Source organism: Acanthamoeba castellanii, assembly GCF_000313135.1.
Source record: "Acanthamoeba castellanii str. Neff unplaced genomic scaffold scf7180000084563, whole genome shotgun sequence".
NCBI classification, from domain to species: domain Eukaryota; phylum Discosea; order Longamoebia; family Acanthamoebidae; genus Acanthamoeba; species Acanthamoeba castellanii.
Window position 1 is genome coordinate 65555 of NW_004457626.1, and position 21361 is coordinate 86915.

Below are 21361 nucleotides of genomic sequence, written 5' to 3' on the forward strand. Positions count from 1 at the left end.
TCTTGCACGATTGTAGGCAGGATGGTGCACATCCCGTGCGCCAGTGTTCTGCACAGGCAGGGGCACGAATTTTTCTTTGCCGGGAATTATCCCGGCGTGATCGATAGGTCACCAAAGGATTTTTCCGGGTCTCTATTTTTCTTCCTTTCTTTCTCTCTCTCGCGTCCGCATCGCAGCAGCCCCCCAACAAAGATGGTTCGCTAGATCCCTTCCCGAATGTCTGATTCTGTTGGTTGTGCGTCGTGTGCTGGTAGCTAGAGACCCTTGCGAACAAAAGGACGGTATCCTAATCTGAATCCATCTTCATTTATCGAACGATTGCAGGCTTTGGTGCAGCAGGATGATTTCCAGCACATTCTCCGTGTGCTCAACACGAACATCGACGGTAAGCAGAAGATCGTCTTCGCCCTGACCGCCATCAAGGGTGTTGGTCGCCGTTTCGCCAACGTTGTGTGCAAGAAGGCCGACGTTGACCTGAACAAGAGGTTTGCATTCCACTCCTTCGTTTTTCAATTCCATTCGAGCTGCTTCTCACCATTTGCGATAATCACAGGGCCGGCGAGCTGTCCAACGATGAGGTCGACAAGATCGTCAACATCATCCAGCACCCCCGTCAGTTCAAGATCCCCGATTGGTTCCTTAACAGGAAGAAGGACATCAAGGACGGCAAGTACACTCAGGCCTACTCCAACATTCTCGACCAGAAGCTCCGTGAGGACTTCGAGCGTCTCAAGAGGATGAGGTGCCACCGTGGTCTGCGTCACTTCTGGGGTCTCCGTGTGCGCGGTCAGCACACCAAGACCACCGGCCGCAAGGGCCGCACCATGGGTGTGTCCAAGAAGAGGGAGAACAGGTAAATTGCACATCTGGTACATTGTTCTGCTACGCTTCAAATACAAAGCTCTCTTTACATCAATCCCCAACTCTTGCCCTTTACCTTTCTGGCACCGGCGCGTCTCTTTGGTGCGAGAGCTATTGCACTCTTGCTGATGGTGGAAGAAGGCGATGAAGGAGGCGTGGAGGACTATTGGGTCCCCCTGCTCTGCACTGGGCAAGGGCGCCCCAATGTCAGCAGGAGACACGCAACAAGCATTCCCATCCCGCAGCCGAACCAGCAGCAAAACACACGTGCGGGGTGCATTTCGCCAGGGCGGCCATCGAACCTTGGTGCAGCTGCTCGGTTTGCACGTCGTCACTTCCACCTCAGGCGCCACCACATTGATCTCAGCCAGCTGGTGCCACATGTGTGCCAGTGTGACCGTTTGCTCTGCCTGGCCACTCTCGCCGCCAGGTTCGGTTGGACGGTGCCGTAGCCTGTTGCAAACTCCAGCTCTGGTCAAGGCGTGCAGCTCGCGACCATCGCGGTGGCGACCACGACAGACACACCAGCCGCCCCAGTCCCTCCGCCACCACCGGCTTCACGGCGAGAATGGCAATGCCATCATCGCCGGCTTGATAGTCAACTCCTGCCATAGACCTGGTGGCCACTGCAGGCACACCTTCGTCTCCACGTCTGGCAGGCCATCGGACATAAGCCGCCATGGCTCGTGGAGACGAGGTTGTGCGTAAGAGGGTGTGCCGCGGCTCGTGCGAGGAGCGACAAGGAGCACTGCCTCCTTGCAGCGAGGAAGGATGATAGCGCGTGTGCTTCGGCGAGAGCACGACCACAGGCTTCGAAGCGAAGAGAAGATGGGCAGGAGGAAGGGTAGTGTGTTTTTGGGATTTATTTTTACTTTTCCGCCGACCAACACGCACACCCCTGTTCCGTTGAAGAAGTAGAGACGAACGAAGATGATTTAGGCAGTGTGGGCCATGGTCACCTCAATCTGCACGTCGGGCTCAATGCTGATGGAGGTGATCTGCTTCACGACCTCAGAGGGCGAGTGCAGATCGATGAGCCTCTTGTGAATCTTCATCTCGAAGCGATCCCAAGTCTTGGTACCTGCATCGAAAGCGATGAGCGGCAAATCACACAAAATGGATGGAATGGATGGCGAGATGGGTGAATTGGAACGATGACGTACCCTCACCGCAGGGGGTCTTCCTGGTGGTGATGCGGAGGTGCTTGGTGGGGAGACGGACGGGACCCTTGACCTTGAGGTCCTGGTTCTTGGCACCCCTGATGAGATCAGCGCAGACTGCATAGGAGAAAGAGTGAGTTGGATGGACGTGCAAAGATTCAAGATGGGCATTAGACATAAATTTGGACCAAATTAAAGGGGGGACGCACCCTTCTCGAGGTTCTTGACGTTGCGGCTGGTCAGGGTGATGCGGATGCGGTGGTAGTGCGACTCGTCATACTGCTCGACGGGCTTCTTCAAGGGGGTCGCCATGACGGATCAGCAAAGGAGAGAAGGAAAAGAAGGGAAGGACGATGCAAGCCAAGCAAAAGGAGAAAAGCTCGGTTTTCATTTTTGTAGACAACCCAAAAGTTGGTCGACAGCAATTCTACCTGTTCCTCTCTGGCGGCTTTGCGCACTTGCGGACCTGTGTGAAGGCCGTGTATCAATACATCGTGTGCACCCTTGCTGCTCGTTGTCATTGCTTCAAGGCCCAGAGAACATGTGGTGCGTTAGACTGAGTGTCTGGCACCAGGATCACTATGCCAGACACGCCGAACAGACACCAGTGTAACTGGCCATCAGGGTGCTCGTTTATGCACCCAAAGCTCGGTCACTCTACAGTAGGGTTGAGCACTACTCTACAGCAAGCCTGGTCTCGATGCACAACTGCAATTTCGCGGACTTCACACAGGTTTGTCGGCGGGTAGCGGACCTCGCTGGCGAGTTCTGCTCCGTCGCACGCGAGAGCAACGGACAATTCTGCAGCCCGCAAGAAAGTTTGGCGGCCGTTCTTCGTTTCTCATCATCGCACCCAGATCTGTTCAATAGAACAGATCAAACCTCGCCGAGCCCCTCCTCCTGGCCTCGGTACATATCTCTCATCAATCGTGTTGATCGGCTTTCGATTTTATACATCTTCTCATCCCCCCCCCCAACCTCAAGACTCCTTTCATGATGAGCGAGCACGAAGGTGAAGGCCTGCTCGACTCATACCGTTGCCTTGGCAATGACTGGCTCTCCGGAGCCGAGAGCGCGGGCACTGACAAACTGCCCGGTGTGCCGCCCGGTGCCGCCCACAAGGGACCCGGCGGTGGCGATGGCGCTGGATTACTGCACAGCGCGCATCGCGACACCGAAGAGGAAATGGAGGCCGACAGCGGGGGCAGCGGGGCCTACCTCCTCTCGGCCTCGCGCGTGACGAGCAACTCGTCCGACTGTACCGACACGACGTCGGCGGCCTGCTCCTCCTCCTCGTCCTCGGACAACAGCGACGATGATGGCGATGATGGTGACGATGGCTACATGACCTACAAAGGTGGCGCCGGCACAGAAGAACACACTTACCTCAACAGCCAGTGGGACACCACCGACGCGCCGGGCGAGATGCAGCGCCCGCAGGCCCGACGCGCCCAACCCGTGGTCCCGCCGTCGTCGCCGTCATCGTCATCGTCGTCGTTGTCGGTGCCTCCCCAGCGGGCGGCGCAGGCGGTGGCGAAGGCCCAGCACGGCCTGCGCGCCACGCGCAGTCGATTGTCCATCAATTCGCTGCCCAACCTACTGAAGGAGAAGACCGACGAACTGGACCTCGACTACCGCGAAATCAACGTCAACGAGCTTGACCTTGAAGAAAAGCCCGTCGGCAAGTACGCTCGCCGTTATCAACCGCTGGCTATGCTCGCCACCACAGATTGCTTACGCGCACGCGCGTGTGTTGTGTGTCTTCACAGGGGCGCGTTTGGTACCATCTACAAGGGATCCTGGAGAGGAGCCAAGGTGCGTTCCTCCGTGATCCATTTTCTTCATCGCCTTCCAGCAGGTGGGGCGCTCACGCGTGTGTTCTGTGCAGGTGGCCATCAAAAAGCTCAATGTTCTATCCATGACTGAAAAGGAGCTCTACGAGTTCCGACATGAGGTCACACTCATGAAGTACGGCTCCCTCCTCGCCCACTTCCACCATCACCGCTCACCCATTGCCACAAATGAAATCCTCACTCTTTGGCCATCTTCCTCCTCATCGTCGGCAGGTCCCTGTGCCATCATCCCAACATCGTCGATTTTATTGGTACGCCGCTCGCGCGTCATCCACATGGAATGATTCGCTCTCGCTGACCATTGGCTTTTCTTGTTTCTTTCTTCACATCAGGGGCGTGCACGACTCCACCGCATTTCTGTCTGGTCTCCAAGTACTACGCCAACGGAAGCGTGAAGGACTACCTCGACAGGCATAAAGGTGGTCGCTTGGCACCTCCAGTAACTGTCCACCACACCATCACTCATATCCCCCCCTTCTCTGGGTTGCACCTACTAGATGTCCCTTGGATCACGATCGTGCGGTTTGCGCGAGACGCCGCCGCGGGCGTGCTCCATCTCCACTGCGAACACGTTGTGCACAGGTACTGTGCCCCACCGGTGAATCCGCACCCTAGTCCCATTCTCTCACCCTCGACACACGCCCACGCCCACGCCCACGCCCACGCCCACGCCCACGCCCACGCCCACGCCCACGCCCACGCCCACGCCCACGCCCACGCCCACGCAATCCAGAGACCTGGCTGCCCGCAACGCGCTAGTGGACGACAATCTGAACGTCAGGGTGTGCGGTATGCTCACTCAAACCACTAGTCCCCCAATGACCTCTGCCAATTATTTGTTCTCTGTTTATCGATACCTCAGATTTCGGGCTGGCGCGACGGATGACGGCCCAGGCGCAGGAAAACACATCGACCCTCCTCCCCGTGGCCTACATGGCCCCCGAGTCCATCAGGAAGCAAGAGTACTCGATCAAGTCCGACAGCTTCTCCTTTGGGGTCTTCCTGTGGGAGATTGTCACCAGGTACGAGACCGCACAACAGCAGCAGCAGCAACAACGCGTGGGTCAGCTGACCAGGTGTGTCTCAAAATTTATTTCAAACCACCGACCTTTCTTGCTGGGCGCGTGTGGTGCAGGCAGAAGCCGTATGTGGGGAAACCGCTGCTGGAGGTGGCCTTTGGGGTCACGATCGAGGGACTGCGGCTCAAGATCCCCGATCACTGCCCCGACATGTTTCGTCTGCTGATGGGGAAATGCTGGGAAACAAACCCAGAAGGTGCGCTCTACAGACGCACCAGCGCATGCAAACACGCACAGCACGCTCGTCTGACTCTTCACTTCTTTCTCAGACCGCCCCGATTTTTACGAACTGTTCTTGACGCTCGAGGAGTATCTGGAGCAGCTGGAGATCGAGGAGGCCCATCAAAAGGAGCGGCAGCGCAAGCTGGAGCTCGCCAGGCGGACGGAGATGAACAGCGGCGGCCCCGACGCGGCGCACTACGCGGCGTCCCCGTTGACCGCGCGCGGCCGCATGCCGATCCGCATACGCTCCACCCCGCTGATGGGCAAAGCGGCGCTGGCCTCGCCCTTCTTCGGCGTCTCCACGCACCCGCTCGACCGAAGCGCCGACGTGAGCGGCCGCATGGTCCGCAGCGAGACGATGCTCCTCAACAGCAGCAAGAAGAACACGTTCGCAGACAGCAAGCTGGACGGCGTCGGCGGCGCCGGCGGCAGCGAAGGACTTGGTGCGAGCCCGCGCGAGCGCATGCCGCGAGCGGGGTCGGCGGATGGGGTCGTGGCACAAAGCGCCGGAACGACGGAGAGCGGCGAACACGCGTGTGCCAGGGAGCCGCACGACGAGCCCCTCCAACAGCAGATCCGCGTCAAGAAGGGCCTGGACGGTCGGGAGCTGGCCCAGTCCCCGGCCCCGCTGAGAAGGAAGGTCGGGTGGGCCGACCAGGAAGGAGAGGAATCGATGCTGCTGCAGAGGAGCTCGGAAGTGTTGGCCCGCTTGGCCAAGAGGCACGCCATCGATCCCGCCCACATCGTTGACCAGTTCCCCTTTGGTACAGCACTGGCCCTGCCGGCGCTCTCGTGTGCCTGCTCGTGCGCTTACATTTGCATGCGTGCGTGCAACTCGTCTCGCCATGTGCGTGCGTGCACACAGAGAACGGAACGCACAGCCTCATCTGCAAGGCGAAGCTCATTACATCAGACGCCGCGGATCAGCAGTCGGGCGATGGCAAACCGCTCCCTGTGGCGGTCAAGCGTTTGAGCAACTTCTTGCGTTCCGAGAAAGGCACTCGCGAGGACCTTCTTCTGCAAGCCGAGGTAAACCCGGACACGACACACACGACACACACGGCACGACACACACGACACACGCACAGTATTCTTGGGCTAACACATTCCTGTATTGCGGCTCGGCGCCACAGTTGATGCTCGCCGTGCGTGACTGTCCCAACATCGTCCGCTTTCTGGGCGCAAATCTCGCGCCCGAGAACGAGTTCCTCGTGTTCCAGTGGGTCAAGCACGGTAGCTAGCAACCCTCGCCCTCTGCACCCCCCCCCCCCAAAGACCCGCGCTGCACCTTTCTCGAATCACTGCGGTCTGACAGGGTGCGCCACTTTCGTTCTACCCTTTTTCTAGGCTCGCTGGCACAGTTGATGTACGGGCTGGGCCGGCGGTGGAAAAAGCTTCGACGACAGAAGGTACGCGCCACAGGCAGCGGCGTGTATGCGCATGCGTGTGTGTTTTGTTTTGTGCGTTTGCATAACGGCACACGTGTGTTTTGGATCTACATCACAGCCGTTGCTGCTCGTGCGAATGGCGCATGATGTGGCCAAGGCCATGAGCTACTTGCACGAGAAGGGCATCGTTCACTACAGTACGTCGTCGCCCCACACTCCCAGCCTCCACTCCCGTTTTTTGCGTGTGAACACTAACATCTTGCCCTGTGGCCTTTTCCTCAATCAGACTTGGAGCCCAAAAACATTTTGGTACGCACAGCGCCAAGAATCGTGTGCGCTTCAATAACGGTCGTGCGTGCTTACAATTCCTGTGTCGTGCTGTGTGCTGAGTTCACAGTTGGACAGCAAGTACCGAGCCCTGTTGTGCGGGTTCAGCCTGGCGCGGTTTGTGAACCGTCAGGCGGACGGTTCGAAGGCAACCACCACGGGGCTGGCCGAGCCCTTCCGCCAGCCGCAGAGCAGTATACTGTTCTCCGCGCCCGAAGTGTGGAACGTTCACCTGCGCTCTGGAGGCCTCCGACCGGAAGCGACCGATGCCGCCCAGCGGGAAGAAACCCAAGACACCTCTGGACCCCAGGACCACGGCTACGCCAGCGATGTCTACAGGTACGCACACACTCTGCCCACTTGCGTGTGTTAGTTGCGTGTGAGGCCCAGCTTACTAAGGTGTTGATGTGTTGTGGTGCGTCGCTGTGGCGATCTTCAACAGCTTTGGCATGATGCTGTGGACGCTTTGGCACGGCTTTTCGCACGAGGAGCTGAAGAAGAGGCGAAAGCTGGTCCGTCGGGTGTGGGCCGCTGAGCAGCGTCGCTGTGAGGAGGTGGAAGGGGCCGCGGCCGACGACGAAAACAACGACGACGAGTGCGGCGTCGGTGACGACCGTGAGGAGTGGAGTATCAAACGCGAAGCAGAGACGAAGGAAGAGGAGGACCAGAGGCACGAGATGGCGACGTCGACGCCAGAAAGCAGCGCTCGATCACCCGCGCGCGGGGCGGACTCGACGCCTCTCCGAGCGAGGCAGAGACGAGCCCGGGCCGAGGAGCAGGAGAAGGGCCTGCGCGACCTCATGCTCGCGGACCAGATGCCCCACGACTGGCTCAACCTGACCGAGGCATGCCTCGCATTCCACCCGGAGGAGCGACCCTCGTTCGACGTGATCCTGCCGACGCTGAAGAACATCTGGAAGAACTGGAAGGACGCATTGGAAGCGCGTGGCGACATCAGCCAGGTACCCTGGCTACCAAACCGTATGAATTGGCCCTCGCACAACCCAGCTTGACCAACACAACACAAAACACACACACACGACACACACACACACACACAACTTCCCTTAGACCTCGGCCGGTAAAGCAGCGTTTCCGACGCCGCCGCCACCGGGCGACTCACCCTTCGTCTCCGCGTTGCCTGAGCGGCGGGCTGTGCCGCAAGAAGCCAGCGCGGAGGAGGCGGAAGAAGCCGACGACGCCGACGAGGACGAGGATGCGTCATCTCTGTCGCGGATGTCGAGCTCGGCGTTCCTGTCCGCGCCTTCCTCGCCGTTCGACGCCGCGTCGTTTGCCTTCTCCCACCACCGGGACGGCGACGTGCCTTCCTCGCTCCGCTCGCTCCACTCCTTCTCCCTTTCGCCGCCGCTGCCGCCCCAGCTGCTGCCCGTGCCCGTGTCAGTGACGACGCTGAAGCGCTCAGCCCAGTCCTCGCCCTCCTTCTCTCGCACGGCCGAGACCAGGCGCTGCACCGGTGGTGATGGTGGTGGTGATGATGATGATGATGATCGAAACTCGCTCGACCCCACGAGCGGCAGGCCCTCCACGCTCCCCGATTCCGACGGCGAAGATCGTGTCAATGAGGAAGAAGAGGCGAGAGTGGCTGAGCGAGCGCGGTTGGAAGGCGAGAAGGAGGAGGAGGAGGAGGAAAACGAAGCCGGCGATGATGGCATCGATGAGGGCGACACCTTGGATAGCTACGAGGAGAGCAGTCTGCTCACCTGCGTACCGAGCGCCGACCTGCGCCGCGAGCTGTAGGGTGTGAATAGAGTCGATAATTTGGGCCTTTTCTTCGTTGTCCAATGCGCGATTAGGGTTCTTGGTTTTCCCGCCTTGCGGCTTCGCGCCTTATTCATACACTTTTGGCGCGAGATCAGCACGACGATTGGGGCAAATTTTGGAATTGAAAGAAGAGGGATAGCGAGGGCGAGTAGAATATTAGAGAAGGAGGGGAGGATAAAAAGAAGCAAGAAGGCTGGCCCGGTGGATGGGCGACTTGATCGTGTGTAATCCAGTGCGGGCAATTGTTGGATCGTCGAAAATGATGGACACCTCACACCCTCCTGCTTCCCTCGCCGAAACAATGAAAAAGATACAAGACGAGCTGCCACCTTCTCCAACGAGAACTTCTTCCTCATCGTCCTCTTCGTCTTCCGCGTCGGCGTCCGTAGCGGATTACCAGGAGTTCCATGCCGAAGGAATGCTCACCCCCTTCGACCTGCTCCCCGATCCCATGGCCGCGTACGAGCACGACTACTACGCTCGCCTTCATTCGCACACTCAAGCATCGCCCTCCCGACACGAGACGCTTCAAAACCTCCTCGCCTTCCCTGCTAATGGCAGTAGTGGTGGGAATGGTGAATTCCAGATCCCTCAGACCCCAGCCAGGGCGGGCAGAGGAGATCGAAGGGCATTCATCACGTCTCCAGCTCCATTGCCAACGACCAGCATCTCAACCTCCACATCCACATCTTCTACGGTCGGCAACAAGCTCAACGAACTGGCCCAATCGGCCGCACAGCAGCGCAATCACAACGACCAGGCACAAGACAAGCCTTCCATCGACGAGAGTGTGAATCCGACGCCACCTCCCGAAGAGGGGGGCTCCAGCGAAGACGAATCAACAGAGAAAGAATCGGTACAGTTTTGCAGTTTGAATTGGGTCTTCGTTGCACATCTCATCTAGTGGTGCTTCAATCATAGGGCAAGAGGAAGGCGGGCAGTAGCCAAGAGGCAAAGGCGCGTAAGCGATCGCGAAAGCAATCAAAGCTGGACAAGGACGGCAAACCCGTCACGCGATTCGACAGCTCGCTCGGGCTCCTCACCAAGAAATTCATCACGCTCGTGCGAACAGCACCCGATGGCTCGATCGATTTGAACAAGGTGCGTGCCACAAGGCAGCTGCCTTCATTGCCCTTTGAATCATCACTCATAGGGTGACCCCTCCCAGGCCGCCGAGCAACTCTCTGTACAAAAGCGACGAATCTACGACATCACCAACGTCTTGGAGGGCATAGGCTTGATCGAAAAGAAATCGAAGAATCACATTCAGTGGCGGTACAGTGCGCGCCCTTCTCCTCGTTTCGTCTCAACTCGCTTCACTCACCTCCACTGCTTTCTTTTGCGCAGAGGGGAGGGGATAGCGACCGAGGAGGAGCGGCTGCGGCTGGGCACCGTGCGGGAGGAGGTGGCCCAGCTGGTCCAGCAGGAGCTGGCCCTCGACGAACGAATCCGGCAGGCGCAGACGAACATCAAGCGGCTGTCCGACGACCCGGCCAACCAGCAGCTGGCGTTCATCACCTACGAGGACCTGGTCAGCCTGCCGTGCTTCCAGGGCGACACGCTCATCGCCATCAAGGCCCCGTCGGGCACGCGGCTCGAGGTGCCCGACCCCGACGAGGGCATGCCCGCCAACCAGCGCCGGTACCAGATCTTCCTCAAGAGCTCGGGCGAGCCGATCGACGTCTACCTTGTACAGTCCCGCCAGCAGCAGCAGCAGCTGCAGATGGTGGAGGAGGCCCAGCAGGCGGCGCACGCCCAACACCACTCTGCGCTGCTCGAGGGCATTTCCCCGTCGGCCATGGGGCACGACCCCTCGGCCATCGAGTGCGGCGACGAGTCGCAGTCGTCGCAGCCGCCACGTGGACTCCCTGCGGTGGCCGCGTCGCCAGGTCCGTACGGCGGTGCTGGCATGCCGTCGCTCAGGCGGCCCGATGCGCACTGGGCACCGGCGGGCGAGCCCGAGGCCTTCCTACCCGCGCAGCCCATCATGAAGCTCGCGACGCCGGTCGACTACTTCCTCACGAGTTCCGCCATTGACGAGTCCGAGGGCATCTGCGACTTCTTCACCGAGGAGGAGACCATGGTCACGAGCGCCTTCCTTCTCGACGACGCGGGCGACATTTCGAAGACCGTCTAAAGGGAGCGAGAGCTCATGTTGGTCGACAAGGCGAACAACATCACGACCGTTCAACACACATACAAGCAGACGACCGCACCACGGGGGGCACGGCGCCGAGGCGCGGCGGCCATCCACGACAGGCCGGATCCGCAGAGGCGGGCCACCACCACGTGGGGACACCGTCACCGGTGATGGCGGTGCTGCCCAGGCGCGTCACCATCATCCTTCGCACACCACACACTCAGAGACAGCGTGTACTACTCCTCTTCTTCAACGAGTTTTTTTTGCGCCAAGATGCGCACCAGGAAGGTTGTTGTAGTTGTTGTTTGCTTTATGTGTACAGCCATCGAAAAGACGGCGAGCGAACACTTCGCTCGGCTGTCTCAGTCCGAGAAGCGCACCCTCCTCTTGGGCTTAGTCTTCGGTTTCGCCGTCTCGACGCTCGAAGCGGCTCCTTCGTCTTCCGGTTGTTGGTCCACTGCCTCCTCCTTGATGCTTTCGCCCTCCTCCGACTTCTTGAGCTCCTGGCTGCCGCTGAGCCGTGGCTTCGTCGCCGTCTCTCCTTCGCCCTCTCCGTCGCTCGTGTCGTCGTCTTCGCGGATCTGTAACACGCTGGCCTGGCGGCGGTGGTGGGTTGCTGCTCGCCGTCGGCTGAGCGCCTCCTTGTGGGCAGACAGCGGGCAGTGCTGGCAGAGGAAGCAGAAGAGGGCGCACAACTGCTGGTCGATGGTGGGCAGCGCCAGTACGACCCATAGCACGGCCATGAGCGCGAACATGACGCACATCTTGGCCCCTATCCAGAGCACGCATAGCGCGCGATGCCACCACGGGCCGGGGGCAGAGTTGGGAAGAATGGAAGTAGAAGTTGTAGTGGAGGTGGAAAGGCAGAACTTGGCTGAGGCGGATGCAGGTGGTTGGCGACGTGAGGAAGGAGAGTAGAGGAGAGAGGGATCACAGAAACCGAGAGATGGAGATGGAGATGGAGATGGAGATGAAGAGAGAGATAAGGGAGAGAAAGTGGAGGGAACGGGAGCGAATGTCGAAGTCGTAGTGGTGGCGAGAAGGACTGCCATCGCCGCGTCATCTTCGCTGGAGAAGCAGAGAGAGTCGAACGCCAGATGATGAACCGATTTATCGGCGAGTTGCAACGGTAGCGAAGAATCGGAGAAGGTGGTGCACACTGAGGTCGACGAATCTCGCCACTCGGTGGAAACACCACTCTCGTGTAGATCACGGGTTGATGTCGTTTTGTTGTTCATCTTGTGTGTTGCCGTTTGTGTTTAAACGATCGGAGAGATTCAGTCGCCTAGATAGATGATGCCGAACGAACGATCCCTACTGCTCAGTCAAGTCCCGCTCGTGTTCTTTCGCATTTAGCGTCGGTCCGACGGTGGAAAAGTTGGAATCCCGTCAGACCCAGAGCACCACCGTCTTCCTCCATGGGCCGTGCAGGAAAAAGCGATGTTGCAGTGAAAACAGAGGCTTTTATTCACCTGAAAATTGCCAAATGAGGCTCGACGTGATTCGCATTCCCCATTTTTGAGCAGAAAAACACCGGCAGAACCGCTTTGCGCAAAGGAATTCGAGGTATTTAAGACAAAACCAGGAGCCATGTAGGCTTTCTTTCGCTCCAAAGGGCACTTGAAGCGAAAGAGGGTAACCCAGTGCAGTGCTCCGCGCCAACCAAGCCACGCGTGGTGTGAACGATCACTTTTGGTTGTCGCGGGTAAGTTTGCTCCACAGCTGTTCGAGCAGCTCGTGCGTTTGCAGGTTGACCCACAGCTTCATCTCCGCCAGCAAGAACTTGGGTTGCGTTTTGCTGCAGAAACGGCGACACACGCGTGGTTTTGTGAGAGACCGGTGGCAGGGCCGAAAGCGAAGTCAGGGAGACTCCCTGATGGGGATGAGCGTACAGCTTGGCCATGAGGGTCTTCTTGTTGTAGACCTTGTTGGAGCTGAGCGTTTGTAGGAACGCCAGGATCTTGTGCTGCGTGGTGGTTGGCGCCGTGATCAACGAAGGCCGGCCAGACAAGTTCTCCTGTTGTCGTGTGTGGGTGTGGCGGTGTGGCGTGTGGTGGTGGAATGCACAGAACGTTATGTGACGATTGCACGAACGCCACGGCTCGTGGAGAAGAGAAGAATGACGTACGCGCAGGGCCTTGAGTGAGGGAATGATCTTCCCCTCGAGAAGGAAGCGCATGAAGTACTTGTACCGGTCCACTCCGTCCTCCATGTCAGCCTGCGCATAGGTGGGCGCGACGCCAGTGCGTTAGCAATGCCCGCAACTGCAATGCCCGCGGTGTGCAGGGCGGTACCTCCTGCACGGGCAGTGTCCAGGCGTTGGGGCCGTATGTGGGCGACACGAAGCATCGAATGGTGTCCGCCTCGGCATCGTATCTGGACCGTGCGTGTGCGGCCGGCGGGTCAAAGTAAGCAAACGCACCAACGTGTGTGTGTGTGTGCGCGCGTGCGCGTGTTGTGTGTGCGTGTGTGTGCATGTGCGCGTGTGTGTGGTAAGAGACGAACCGAGGGGGAGGGGTCTCGAGCGGTTTGGAGAGTTGGCAGAGCGCGGTGCCAAGCGAGCACAGCCACGACGGGTGAATGGCCGTGACGCCCTTCATGTAGGTCTTCTTGGTCTGTACGAGCTCTCGATACACGACGTACTCCTCGTGCTGGCCGAACAGGAACGACGACGGGTGCACGTACACCACCTCGTTGGTCTTGACCGTCATGTACTGGAAATGCTTCTGGGCCTGCCGCAGCGCGATGCGGTTAAGAAGAAGAAGAAGAGCTGATAGTATACGAAGTGGTGTACCTTGGCCTCATTGATGTAACCCATCTCGCTTCGATCGGTGTGCAGCCGGGCCACCTGGTCGACCAGGCCCGCGGTGATCACCTGGCGCAGCAGCAGCTCCTGCTCGGGGCTGGGCGGCTGCAGGTTGGGGTCCATGCCGATGGGCTCGTCCTGCGGGTAGACCGTGTTGACCAGGTACGTCAACTGCTCCCGCAGCTGATGGATCTCCTTCATGATCTGTTGTTTGCAGGCAACGAAACGGCAAGTCAGAAGTGTGTGTGCGTGTGTGCGCGGTGTGAGTGTGTCGAGTGCGTCTTGTGCGTGTCGTGTGCGATTTATACCTTGGCGTTGAGGAAGTGCTTCTCGCAGAACTTGTCGGTGGCGCCGCCGTATTCGTAAGCGCCGATGGCCCGGAGGATGACCAGCAAATCGCTGGCCGGGTGCGCCCAGATGTTGTGCACGGAGATGATGGCCGCGCGCCGCTTCGTTCGCTGCTCTCGCTCCTGCTCCTCCATCTGAAGCTCCGCCTTCGTCTTCTCCTCTGCACAGATCACGAAGAAGCGTGAGTTTCGCTTTGTGCTGTGTTGTGTGTGTGTGTGTGTGTGTGTGTGTGCTGTGTGTGCTGTGTGTGTGTGTGTGTCAAGGGGCACCTTCGCCCTCTTCATCGCGTTCCTCGTGCAGCGACTGCCGCAGGAGTGGATCGTCCACCGAGAGGGCCGCCACGAGCGCAATCACGTAGGGCAGACACCCACCCTGATGCCCGAGCACCAGCCTGTCAAGCACGACCAAACGAAGATGTGTGATTAAAATGGACGAAAAGGGAAGCCACGGGCGTGGGCGGGGCGTATACATTTTAGCGTAGCGAGGAGCAACCGGGAAGGTGGCAAGCGAACGGCCCAGTGGGGTGAGCCGATTGTCTTTGTCGAGCGCGCCCAAGTACGACAGCGTCTACAGCGGCGGAACGGACAGCAAGGCGTCAGTGAAAAGCCAATGGCATATTTTAGAATAGATTGGTATAGCGCAAGAATGTGTGAAATGAGGAGGAGTACCCTGTGGGCTTCCTTCAATCCGATCATATCCGGGGGCGTGGGGAAGGGGAACGAAACGACTTTGTCGATGCCCATGCTCTTCATCTGCAGCACCACACCTTCACGAAGATTGCACATGTACGCCTGTGTGAGTACGCGAAGGAAGGGTCCTGTGGTGTGTGTGTGTGTGCGCGCGTGCGTTGAACCTTCGATGGGGATTCGACTGATCTCGGGGTGCGAGAACTGCGCGAACTGGTCGTTGAAGACGGCCGACGAGAAGAGCCGGTAGCAATGACCCGGACCCGTACGACCGGCACGACCCGCCCTCTGTACATATGCCCGTCAAGCAGCCACCCCACCATCCATTGGTGTCACTCCGGGTGAGATCTTGGCCCGGAAGGAAGTGGACCGCAGAGAAATCGCACCTGGTTGGCGGAGGCCTGCGACTCCCATTGAACCACGTACGATGACATGCCCGACGCTCGCTCGTACACCCTCTGGATAAGCCCAGGCAGCCAGTGAGCAACGTGTGTGTATGGGGTGTGCGTGGGCGTGGGCGTGTGCGTGTGCGTGTGAGGTGGCACGTGTGCGAGGGTAGGCGTTCGTACCTCCTTGGCCCTGCCGGAATCTACCACGTACTTGATACCGGGGATGGTGAGCGAGGTCTCAGCCACGTTGGTGGCCACCACCACCAGGCGATAGCCCTGCACGTGGTCGCGATCGTGATCGCGTGAGAAAACTGATGTCATTACCGATGAAGGGAGGAGGGAGGGGGACAAAGGCGTGCAGTACCGCAGGCGGCGGTTCGAACACTTGCAGCTGCTGCTTGGTCGGCAGTGCGGAGTAGAGCGGAAGGACCCAGAGCGGGCCGATCGTGTCCTGCTCCTCCTCGTCGTCATCCTCCTCCTCTCCAGCCTCTCCCTCCTTCTGCTCGTTTTCAGTTTTCGTTTTCTCTCCGTCTTCGTTCTTTTCGACTTCCATGTCCTCCTCCCCGGAGTCCTCAGCGTCGGCCTTCTTGTCGCCTTCGCTCTTCGTCTTCGTCTTCTTTTCTTTTTCCTTGCCCTTTTCCGCTTCTTTGGGCTCTTCGTCGACGAGGATCGAGGTGGTCTTCTTCCTCCGCTCCATGTGGGGCGGGAAGGCCGTGCGCAGCTTGCGGCACAGCACCTCGATCTCCTGCTGACCCGTAAGGAACACCAGCACGCCTGCACCGCACATAATGAGAAACGCACACGACACGACACACAACACACACGACACGACACACAACACACACGACACGACACACAACACACACTACATACCTCCTTGGGGCAGCTTCTGGTGGATCTTGCAGACCTTCTTGTAGGCCTCGCCGATGTAGTCGCCCAGCACGGTGCGTCGGTTGAAGTGGACCGTGACGGGGAACTGACGCGCGTCGACGCTGATCACGGGCGGCGGCGTGGGGAACAGCTTCGCATTATCGACAAAATCGCTCACGCGCAGCGTCGCGGACATGATCACCTGAAGCCGGCCGGCCGACGCGTTCAGCCACAGCAATGCAAAGCACTGCGAGGGCACGGGCCTACGTACCAGCTTGAGCGGCCTGATGAGGTCCTGCGGGGCAATGGCCGAGGGGTTCTGCTTGAGCTTGAGCTTGTGCTCGCGGGCGAGTTGGGCGCGCAGGGGCACAATGCGCGAGAGGAGGCCGATGAGAATGTCGGTGTTGAGGTTGCGCTCGTGGGCCTCATCGATGATGATGACCGAGTACCGCTTCATGAGGAAGTCGCCCTGTACACATGTTGACACGAAGCTTCAGAAAAAGCTCCAGCGCAAGTGCGCCTGTTGTGACGAGCAGACATGACCGGTACCTGAATCTCCTTGAGCAGGATACCGTCGGTCATGAACTTGATGCGAGTGTCGTTGCTCACCGTGGAATCGTATCGAATCTACGACGCCAGTTTCAGTTCTTAGTCGACAACGCGGTAACAGCAATTGGACCCGGTGTGGGGGGGGGGTATATCGCACCTGATAAGAGACGAGGGACTTGGACTCGGCGTTGATTTCGTGCGACACGCGTTGGGCCATACTGACCGCAGCCACACGACGCGGCTGAGTGACCGCCACCATGCCAGGGTTGGCTGCGCGTTGTTATCATTGTTAGCCCTGATACCAGTCTGGTCGGAGGAGGGGAGGTGGCACAGAAGAGGAGCGCCCGTACCTGACCCGGGGCAGCCGTAGCCGGCCTCGTAGAGGAATTGGGGCACCTGCGTGGTCTTACCAGATCCCGTCTCTGCGCGGGGAGGATAGGGAGTTGCGTTATGTCATCGAATCACGACCATCGCACGCGCCACGCCACGCGCCTACAACAAACACAGTGTCTTGCGTACCACCACAAATGACTACGACGTCGTTTTCCTTGATGCCTTCCATGATCCGCTGCTCCTCCATGTAGATGGGGAGCTCCTTGCGCTGCTTCTCCACCTCGGGCAACCTCGACACAGGCACGAAGAACGCCGGCTTACTCGCCTTGGCCGGTGCCGCGGGCTCAGTGGAAGCAGCTGGCGCAGCGGGCGGCGCCGCAACAGCGGACCTGGGCTCCTCAGGGGTCGGCTCGGGTTCATCCTGCGCGGCCACGGCAGCCGTTTGTTCCTGCGATTGTGCGGCCTGATGGGACCCAAAGATTCACCGTCAGCGCGCTATTTTTAACTCCTACTAACGTGTAACGCGTTGCAAGGGAGGGACCGTACCTTCTTCTTCTCTTTCTTCTTTTCCTGCTTCCTTCGCTTCCTGGCCCTCTTTGACTCCGAACTGGGTGTGGAATTGGCAGACGAAGCAGCTGCTGGAGACGAGGCAGTAGTGGTCGTGGTGGGGGCGACAACCGGCTTGACCGGGGTGGCAGGCGCTGCCGCGGCTGGAGCAGGGGTCGAAGCCGCTGCAGGCTTGGGCTTGCCGAACGAGGAGAGTCCAGAGAAGTCGAAGCGCAGCGTGGAGGCCGAGCTGGCGACCATCGTGGAGATGGACGAGGTCGAGGTCGACGTTGACGTAGACGACGACGACGACGAAGCGGCTGTGCTGGCCGAGGTCGCGGGAGGAACGAACGAGGGGAACTTGAAGGGGATCTCGAAGTTGTCGTCGTACTGCAGCTCGCCTTCGCTGCTGTCGTCCTCCTCCTCTTCGCGCTTTCGCTTGGTAACGGGCTGCTCCAACTGAACGTCGTTGGTGAGGGTGTAACCGAGGGTCTTCTGCTCCCTGAACGCGCGGCTAAGCTTGTCCTTCTTCGTCTCTTTCTGTGGTGCACAAGGTCCATACGGCACAACGTTAGTGATGAGGAGGAGGAAGAAGCGGGATCACAACAAATGATGGAGATCTGTGCATGGTGCAGGCATGGTGTGTACCTTGCCAATGTCGCTACTGGGATGCAGCAGCTTCATCTGATCGGGCGTGAGCATGGTGTTCCTGCATTGATCGTAACGGCAAAGAAGAAGGAGTGCTGCTGAGCCCCTCGCGTTTCACTGCAGCCACGCAAGTGGCGAGAGAAGAGAAGGACGAAGGCGTACGAGAGCGATTGGAACAGGTCGATACGCTGTTTCTTCTTTTGGTCCTTCTCCTGGAGCTTGGCCAGGCGCCGCTTCTGCTTGGCCGTGAGCTTGGGCTTCTTTTCCTCGGGCTCTGCTGTGGTCTGCCAGGAGATGAATAGAAGATTAGATCCTAATGATCAAGGTTGAAAAAGCCTACACTGCACACGATCCACTAGGGATGAAATCAGGTGAATCAGGATGAAAATCACTTCATATTGGTGACAATTGGCATAATTTGGAAGCCAAATTGCGATTTGAGGCGATTTACCTTTTCCTTCTTCTTCTTGGCCCCTACGATGAGTACGTTGCTTTCTTCCCCCTCTGCGCCAGTCTGATCCGCATAGGCGTTGCTGTTGTTTGCAATGAGCTGCGAGCGCAGTTCATCGGTGATGGTGCCTCCCGACGGAGACGGGGCATGAGCCTTCTTCGCGGCTTCTTGACGGCCCCGCCCGCCCTTCTTAACCCTCTTCTTCAGCATCGCGCCTCCTTCCGCAAACGTTTGCAATCGAACGCGGTGGTGATGTACCGCCGGTGCAGATTTTGATTCCGCAAAATCAGAAATAAAGAAGAGAAAAGAAATAAAATAGAAATCAAACCGAAGGCGAGAGGATGGACAACGATGGAAGGGCGAGTGGTGGCAGCAAGAGGAAGGAGAGGGATGCAGCGAGCAGCCGCGGCACATACTCAAGTACGCGATCAAAGCGAGAATCGCCATCACGAGATGCCAAGAAGGCCAGGCCGAGCAGTACCGCCACTTCGACTTCAGGAGAGCGAAGGCGAGAGGGGGATGAAGACGACTCGTCAGCTACAGCAACGGCCATCTTGCTTCAATCAGAGAGACAGATTGAGCGAGAGACGCTGCGAACGATCGAGAAAATAGTCACCCGCTACCACTGCGCCCTCTGTCGTACCCTCGCCCTGCAGATTGGTGCTTGCTCCCACTTTGAATTTTGTATTAATCACATTTTATTTATTTGTATTATTTTAATATCAAACTCTTGATTTTGTGATAAATAAATACAAATAAAACTGACGTGATGGTTGTGCAGACAAGCCGCTCGAAGGCCTGCCGCGACGAAAGACGGACGAGTCGTATGTGATCAACAAGGACAAGGCACTGTACAAACTCACCATCGTGCCAGGCGAGAAGGTGTCCATCAAAAGGTTCGTTCGCCTTCCTGTCGTCTTCATCTGGCCGCGGTCGTGTGACGTCGACCCTGGCGTGGTGGCGCCAAGATCTCACTCCCTTTCTTCTCGGCTGCAGGGACAAGGGAGTGGAGGTCCAATACAGGTGCGCCATTGCACGCACAGGACACGCACGCGCTCGGGCTTGAGCCTTGCCTTCTCTTGCTAACGGCCCAACAACCGCCATCGCGCCACTGTCGCCACCAACCGCCGCTCTGTGGGAATCAGGTACCATTGCGCTCACTGCAACCAGGTGGTGGGCTACAGCTCGGCGCCGCAGCACGGTGCTGCTCAGTACACCTATATTCTGAAGGATGCGTTGGTTCCCGCTGCCCAGGTGCGCGTCCGCTTCCCTGCCGTGCGGTGTTGTGCTGGGGCTTGTTTGTCGCCTCATTCTTGGCTGGTGCAGGTCCCTGTGACAGAACGAAGAGGCGGTGGCGCAGGCAGTTGGCGCTCGAAGGAAGAGTCACAGTTCCTCGCCGCCACAACGAAGGTATCTCGCACATCAAGTAGGCGACGTCGAGATAGGTGTCAATAGATCGTCGGCGCTAACGGCCACGGCGTACAGGGAGAATTCACGCTGGCGTGCTGCTCGCTGCACAACAAGACAAGGTCCGTTCGCCACCTCGAGCGGATGTCCGGCGAGCGATGGACCTGCAAGGCCGGCCACAAGTGCCTGTGATCTTCGTACTCCGCGCGGTCAGGCCTCCACATGTTCTATTGAAATTTCACCTTGTGACCAATCGCAAGAGTTGAGTACGAGAAGAAGACACGTGCCAACACATGCTGTTTTATTTGTGGTCTCCTTGGGTTCCGCTTACTGGGTGATGTAGAACGAGGTCTGGGCCTTGGTGAGGGTCTTGGTGTAGGGGTGCGACGAGCCGCAGGTACCCTCGCACACGGCGGCCTGGACGATGTACTGGCCGGGCGAGAAGGGCTCCTGCTCGGAGGGCTGGGTCTGGACCTCGAACTTGGCGCCGTACACGCCGGGCTTGACGTTGACGAGGAGGGTGCCGCCCTCAATGGCGAAGCCGTCGGGGGGGAGGACGACGACGTCGAGCTCGCCGGTGCCGATGGTGTTGTTGACCTGGAAGAGGGCCTCGACGACGAAGGTGGTGCCCTGCGAGCCGCGCGAGGGGCTCACGCTGAGCTGCTTGAAGGAGGCGCTGGCGTTGCGGCTGATGGGGCACACGGTGAGCTCCTCGCAGATGTAGATGCTGTCGGGGTCGATGGTGTCGACGAGCTTGATGAAGGCCTGGATGCCGACGTAGTCACAGAGCAGGTTGCACACGACCTCCTCGAGCTGCTGGTTCAGGTAGCCGCACAGGGTGTTGCATCCACCCAGCACGCCGCCGTTGGCGATGATGTTCAGCAGCTGATCGATCGACTGCAGGACCGGCAACCGCGCAACAGATTCACAGAAAAGAAAAAAGATTGTCAGCACCGGCAAGAGTCGACCGGAAGAAGATGAAGATGAAAGGGCCGGCCGGCGTACCTGATCCATGAAGGACACGCAGGTAGGGCACCATTCGGGGTCGGCGGCGGGGCGCTGGAGGGCCTTGGAGGTGAGGACAGGCGAGCTCGGGATGAGCGAGGCCTGGGCGACGGCAGCGAGGGCCAGAAGGGCGAAGAGGGCCAGGACGGAGCGCATGTTGTGTTTTGTTGTGTGGCGAAACGACAAGAAAAAAAGAAGATGGTCCTTGTTTTGTTGTTTATTGACGGAGTCCGATGATTTCATTGGCCAGGAAAATTATATCCAACCAATGATTTTCCTCCGTAATCCCGGAGAAAATCTCCCAATCAAACCACGCCCATTGGTCGATCCTTAAATGAGCACAGCCACCTTAAGATGACATAATGCTGTGTGCGCCCTGACGAAGAAGACACTGTCGGGGCCAATGATCGTTGGTACACTCTAGTAGCCGTCGGAATAGGCCTTGGTCGGATACTCCTTGGTTGGGGCGAAGCCCTGGAGCTTGTAGAGGGCGTCCTTGATGGTGGTCAGG

General features: G+C 58.7%; 8 protein-coding genes across 8 annotated transcripts; 4 read left to right on the forward strand and 4 right to left on the reverse strand.

Annotated features, from left to right (window-relative positions):
- Nucleotides 1–21: 21 nt before the first annotated feature.
- Nucleotides 22–857, forward strand: ACA1_034540 (ribosomal protein S13p/S18e, putative; the record flags this gene model as incomplete). The annotated part of the gene is made up of 3 exons (XM_004349681.1): nucleotides 22–45; nucleotides 325–485; nucleotides 554–857. 3 exons carry the CDS (start codon nucleotides 22–24, stop codon nucleotides 855–857), a joined length of 489 nt encoding a protein of 162 aa, XP_004349731.1.
- Nucleotides 858–1796: 939 nt separating this feature from the next.
- ACA1_034550 (ribosomal protein S10p/S20e, putative) lies at nucleotides 1797–2333 on the reverse strand (the record flags this gene model as incomplete). Its single annotated transcript, XM_004349682.1, has 3 exons — nucleotides 1797–1942; nucleotides 2025–2138; nucleotides 2231–2333. The coding sequence occupies 3 exons, from the start codon at nucleotides 2331–2333 to the stop codon at nucleotides 1797–1799; spliced, it is 363 nt and encodes a 120-aa protein (XP_004349732.1).
- Nucleotides 2334–3017: 684 nt separating this feature from the next.
- Nucleotides 3018–8648, forward strand: ACA1_034560 (protein kinase, putative; the record flags this gene model as incomplete). The annotated part of the gene is made up of 18 exons (XM_004349683.1): nucleotides 3018–3706; nucleotides 3791–3836; nucleotides 3910–3989; nucleotides 4088–4125; nucleotides 4207–4293; nucleotides 4372–4456; nucleotides 4608–4663; nucleotides 4737–4896; nucleotides 5010–5149; nucleotides 5223–5939; nucleotides 6041–6204; nucleotides 6309–6408; nucleotides 6523–6584; nucleotides 6682–6760; nucleotides 6850–6872; nucleotides 6961–7229; nucleotides 7333–7852; nucleotides 7962–8648. The coding sequence occupies 18 exons, from the start codon at nucleotides 3018–3020 to the stop codon at nucleotides 8646–8648; spliced, it is 4002 nt and encodes a 1333-aa protein (XP_004349733.1).
- Nucleotides 8649–9090: 442 nt separating this feature from the next.
- Nucleotides 9091–10809, forward strand: ACA1_034570 (transcription factor e2f domain containing protein; the record flags this gene model as incomplete). The annotated part of the gene is made up of 4 exons (XM_004349684.1): nucleotides 9091–9528; nucleotides 9594–9773; nucleotides 9841–9947; nucleotides 10020–10809. The coding sequence occupies 4 exons, from the start codon at nucleotides 9091–9093 to the stop codon at nucleotides 10807–10809; spliced, it is 1515 nt and encodes a 504-aa protein (XP_004349734.1).
- Nucleotides 10810–11174: 365 nt separating this feature from the next.
- ACA1_034580 (uncharacterized protein) lies at nucleotides 11175–12050 on the reverse strand (the record flags this gene model as incomplete). The annotated part of the gene is made up of 1 exon (XM_004349685.1): nucleotides 11175–12050. One exon carries the CDS (start codon nucleotides 12048–12050, stop codon nucleotides 11175–11177), a length of 876 nt encoding a protein of 291 aa, XP_004349735.1.
- A 448-nt stretch (nucleotides 12051–12498) lies between these two features.
- On the reverse strand, nucleotides 12499–18648 carry ACA1_034590 (helicase conserved Cterminal domain containing protein; the record flags this gene model as incomplete). The annotated part of the gene is made up of 24 exons (XM_004349687.1): nucleotides 12499–12610; nucleotides 12705–12829; nucleotides 12941–13030; nucleotides 13107–13188; nucleotides 13318–13544; nucleotides 13607–13822; nucleotides 13927–14126; nucleotides 14236–14357; nucleotides 14436–14533; nucleotides 14635–14732; nucleotides 14820–14940; nucleotides 15039–15110; nucleotides 15222–15317; nucleotides 15406–15815; nucleotides 15915–16158; nucleotides 16183–16380; nucleotides 16461–16538; nucleotides 16618–16730; nucleotides 16811–16882; nucleotides 16980–17241; nucleotides 17340–17879; nucleotides 17988–18048; nucleotides 18150–18271; nucleotides 18439–18648. 24 exons carry the CDS (start codon nucleotides 18646–18648, stop codon nucleotides 12499–12501), a joined length of 3969 nt encoding a protein of 1322 aa, XP_004349737.1.
- Nucleotides 18649–18779: 131 nt separating this feature from the next.
- On the forward strand, nucleotides 18780–20037 carry ACA1_034600 (uncharacterized protein; the record flags this gene model as incomplete). Its single annotated transcript, XM_004349689.1, has 6 exons — nucleotides 18780–19077; nucleotides 19220–19334; nucleotides 19435–19461; nucleotides 19623–19692; nucleotides 19765–19848; nucleotides 19924–20037. 6 exons carry the CDS (start codon nucleotides 18780–18782, stop codon nucleotides 20035–20037), a joined length of 708 nt encoding a protein of 235 aa, XP_004349739.1.
- A 135-nt stretch (nucleotides 20038–20172) lies between these two features.
- Nucleotides 20173–21006, reverse strand: ACA1_034610 (uncharacterized protein; the record flags this gene model as incomplete). Its single annotated transcript, XM_004349691.1, has 3 exons — nucleotides 20173–20373; nucleotides 20404–20742; nucleotides 20851–21006. 3 exons carry the CDS (start codon nucleotides 21004–21006, stop codon nucleotides 20173–20175), a joined length of 696 nt encoding a protein of 231 aa, XP_004349741.1.
- Nucleotides 21007–21361: the final 355 nt, after the last annotated feature.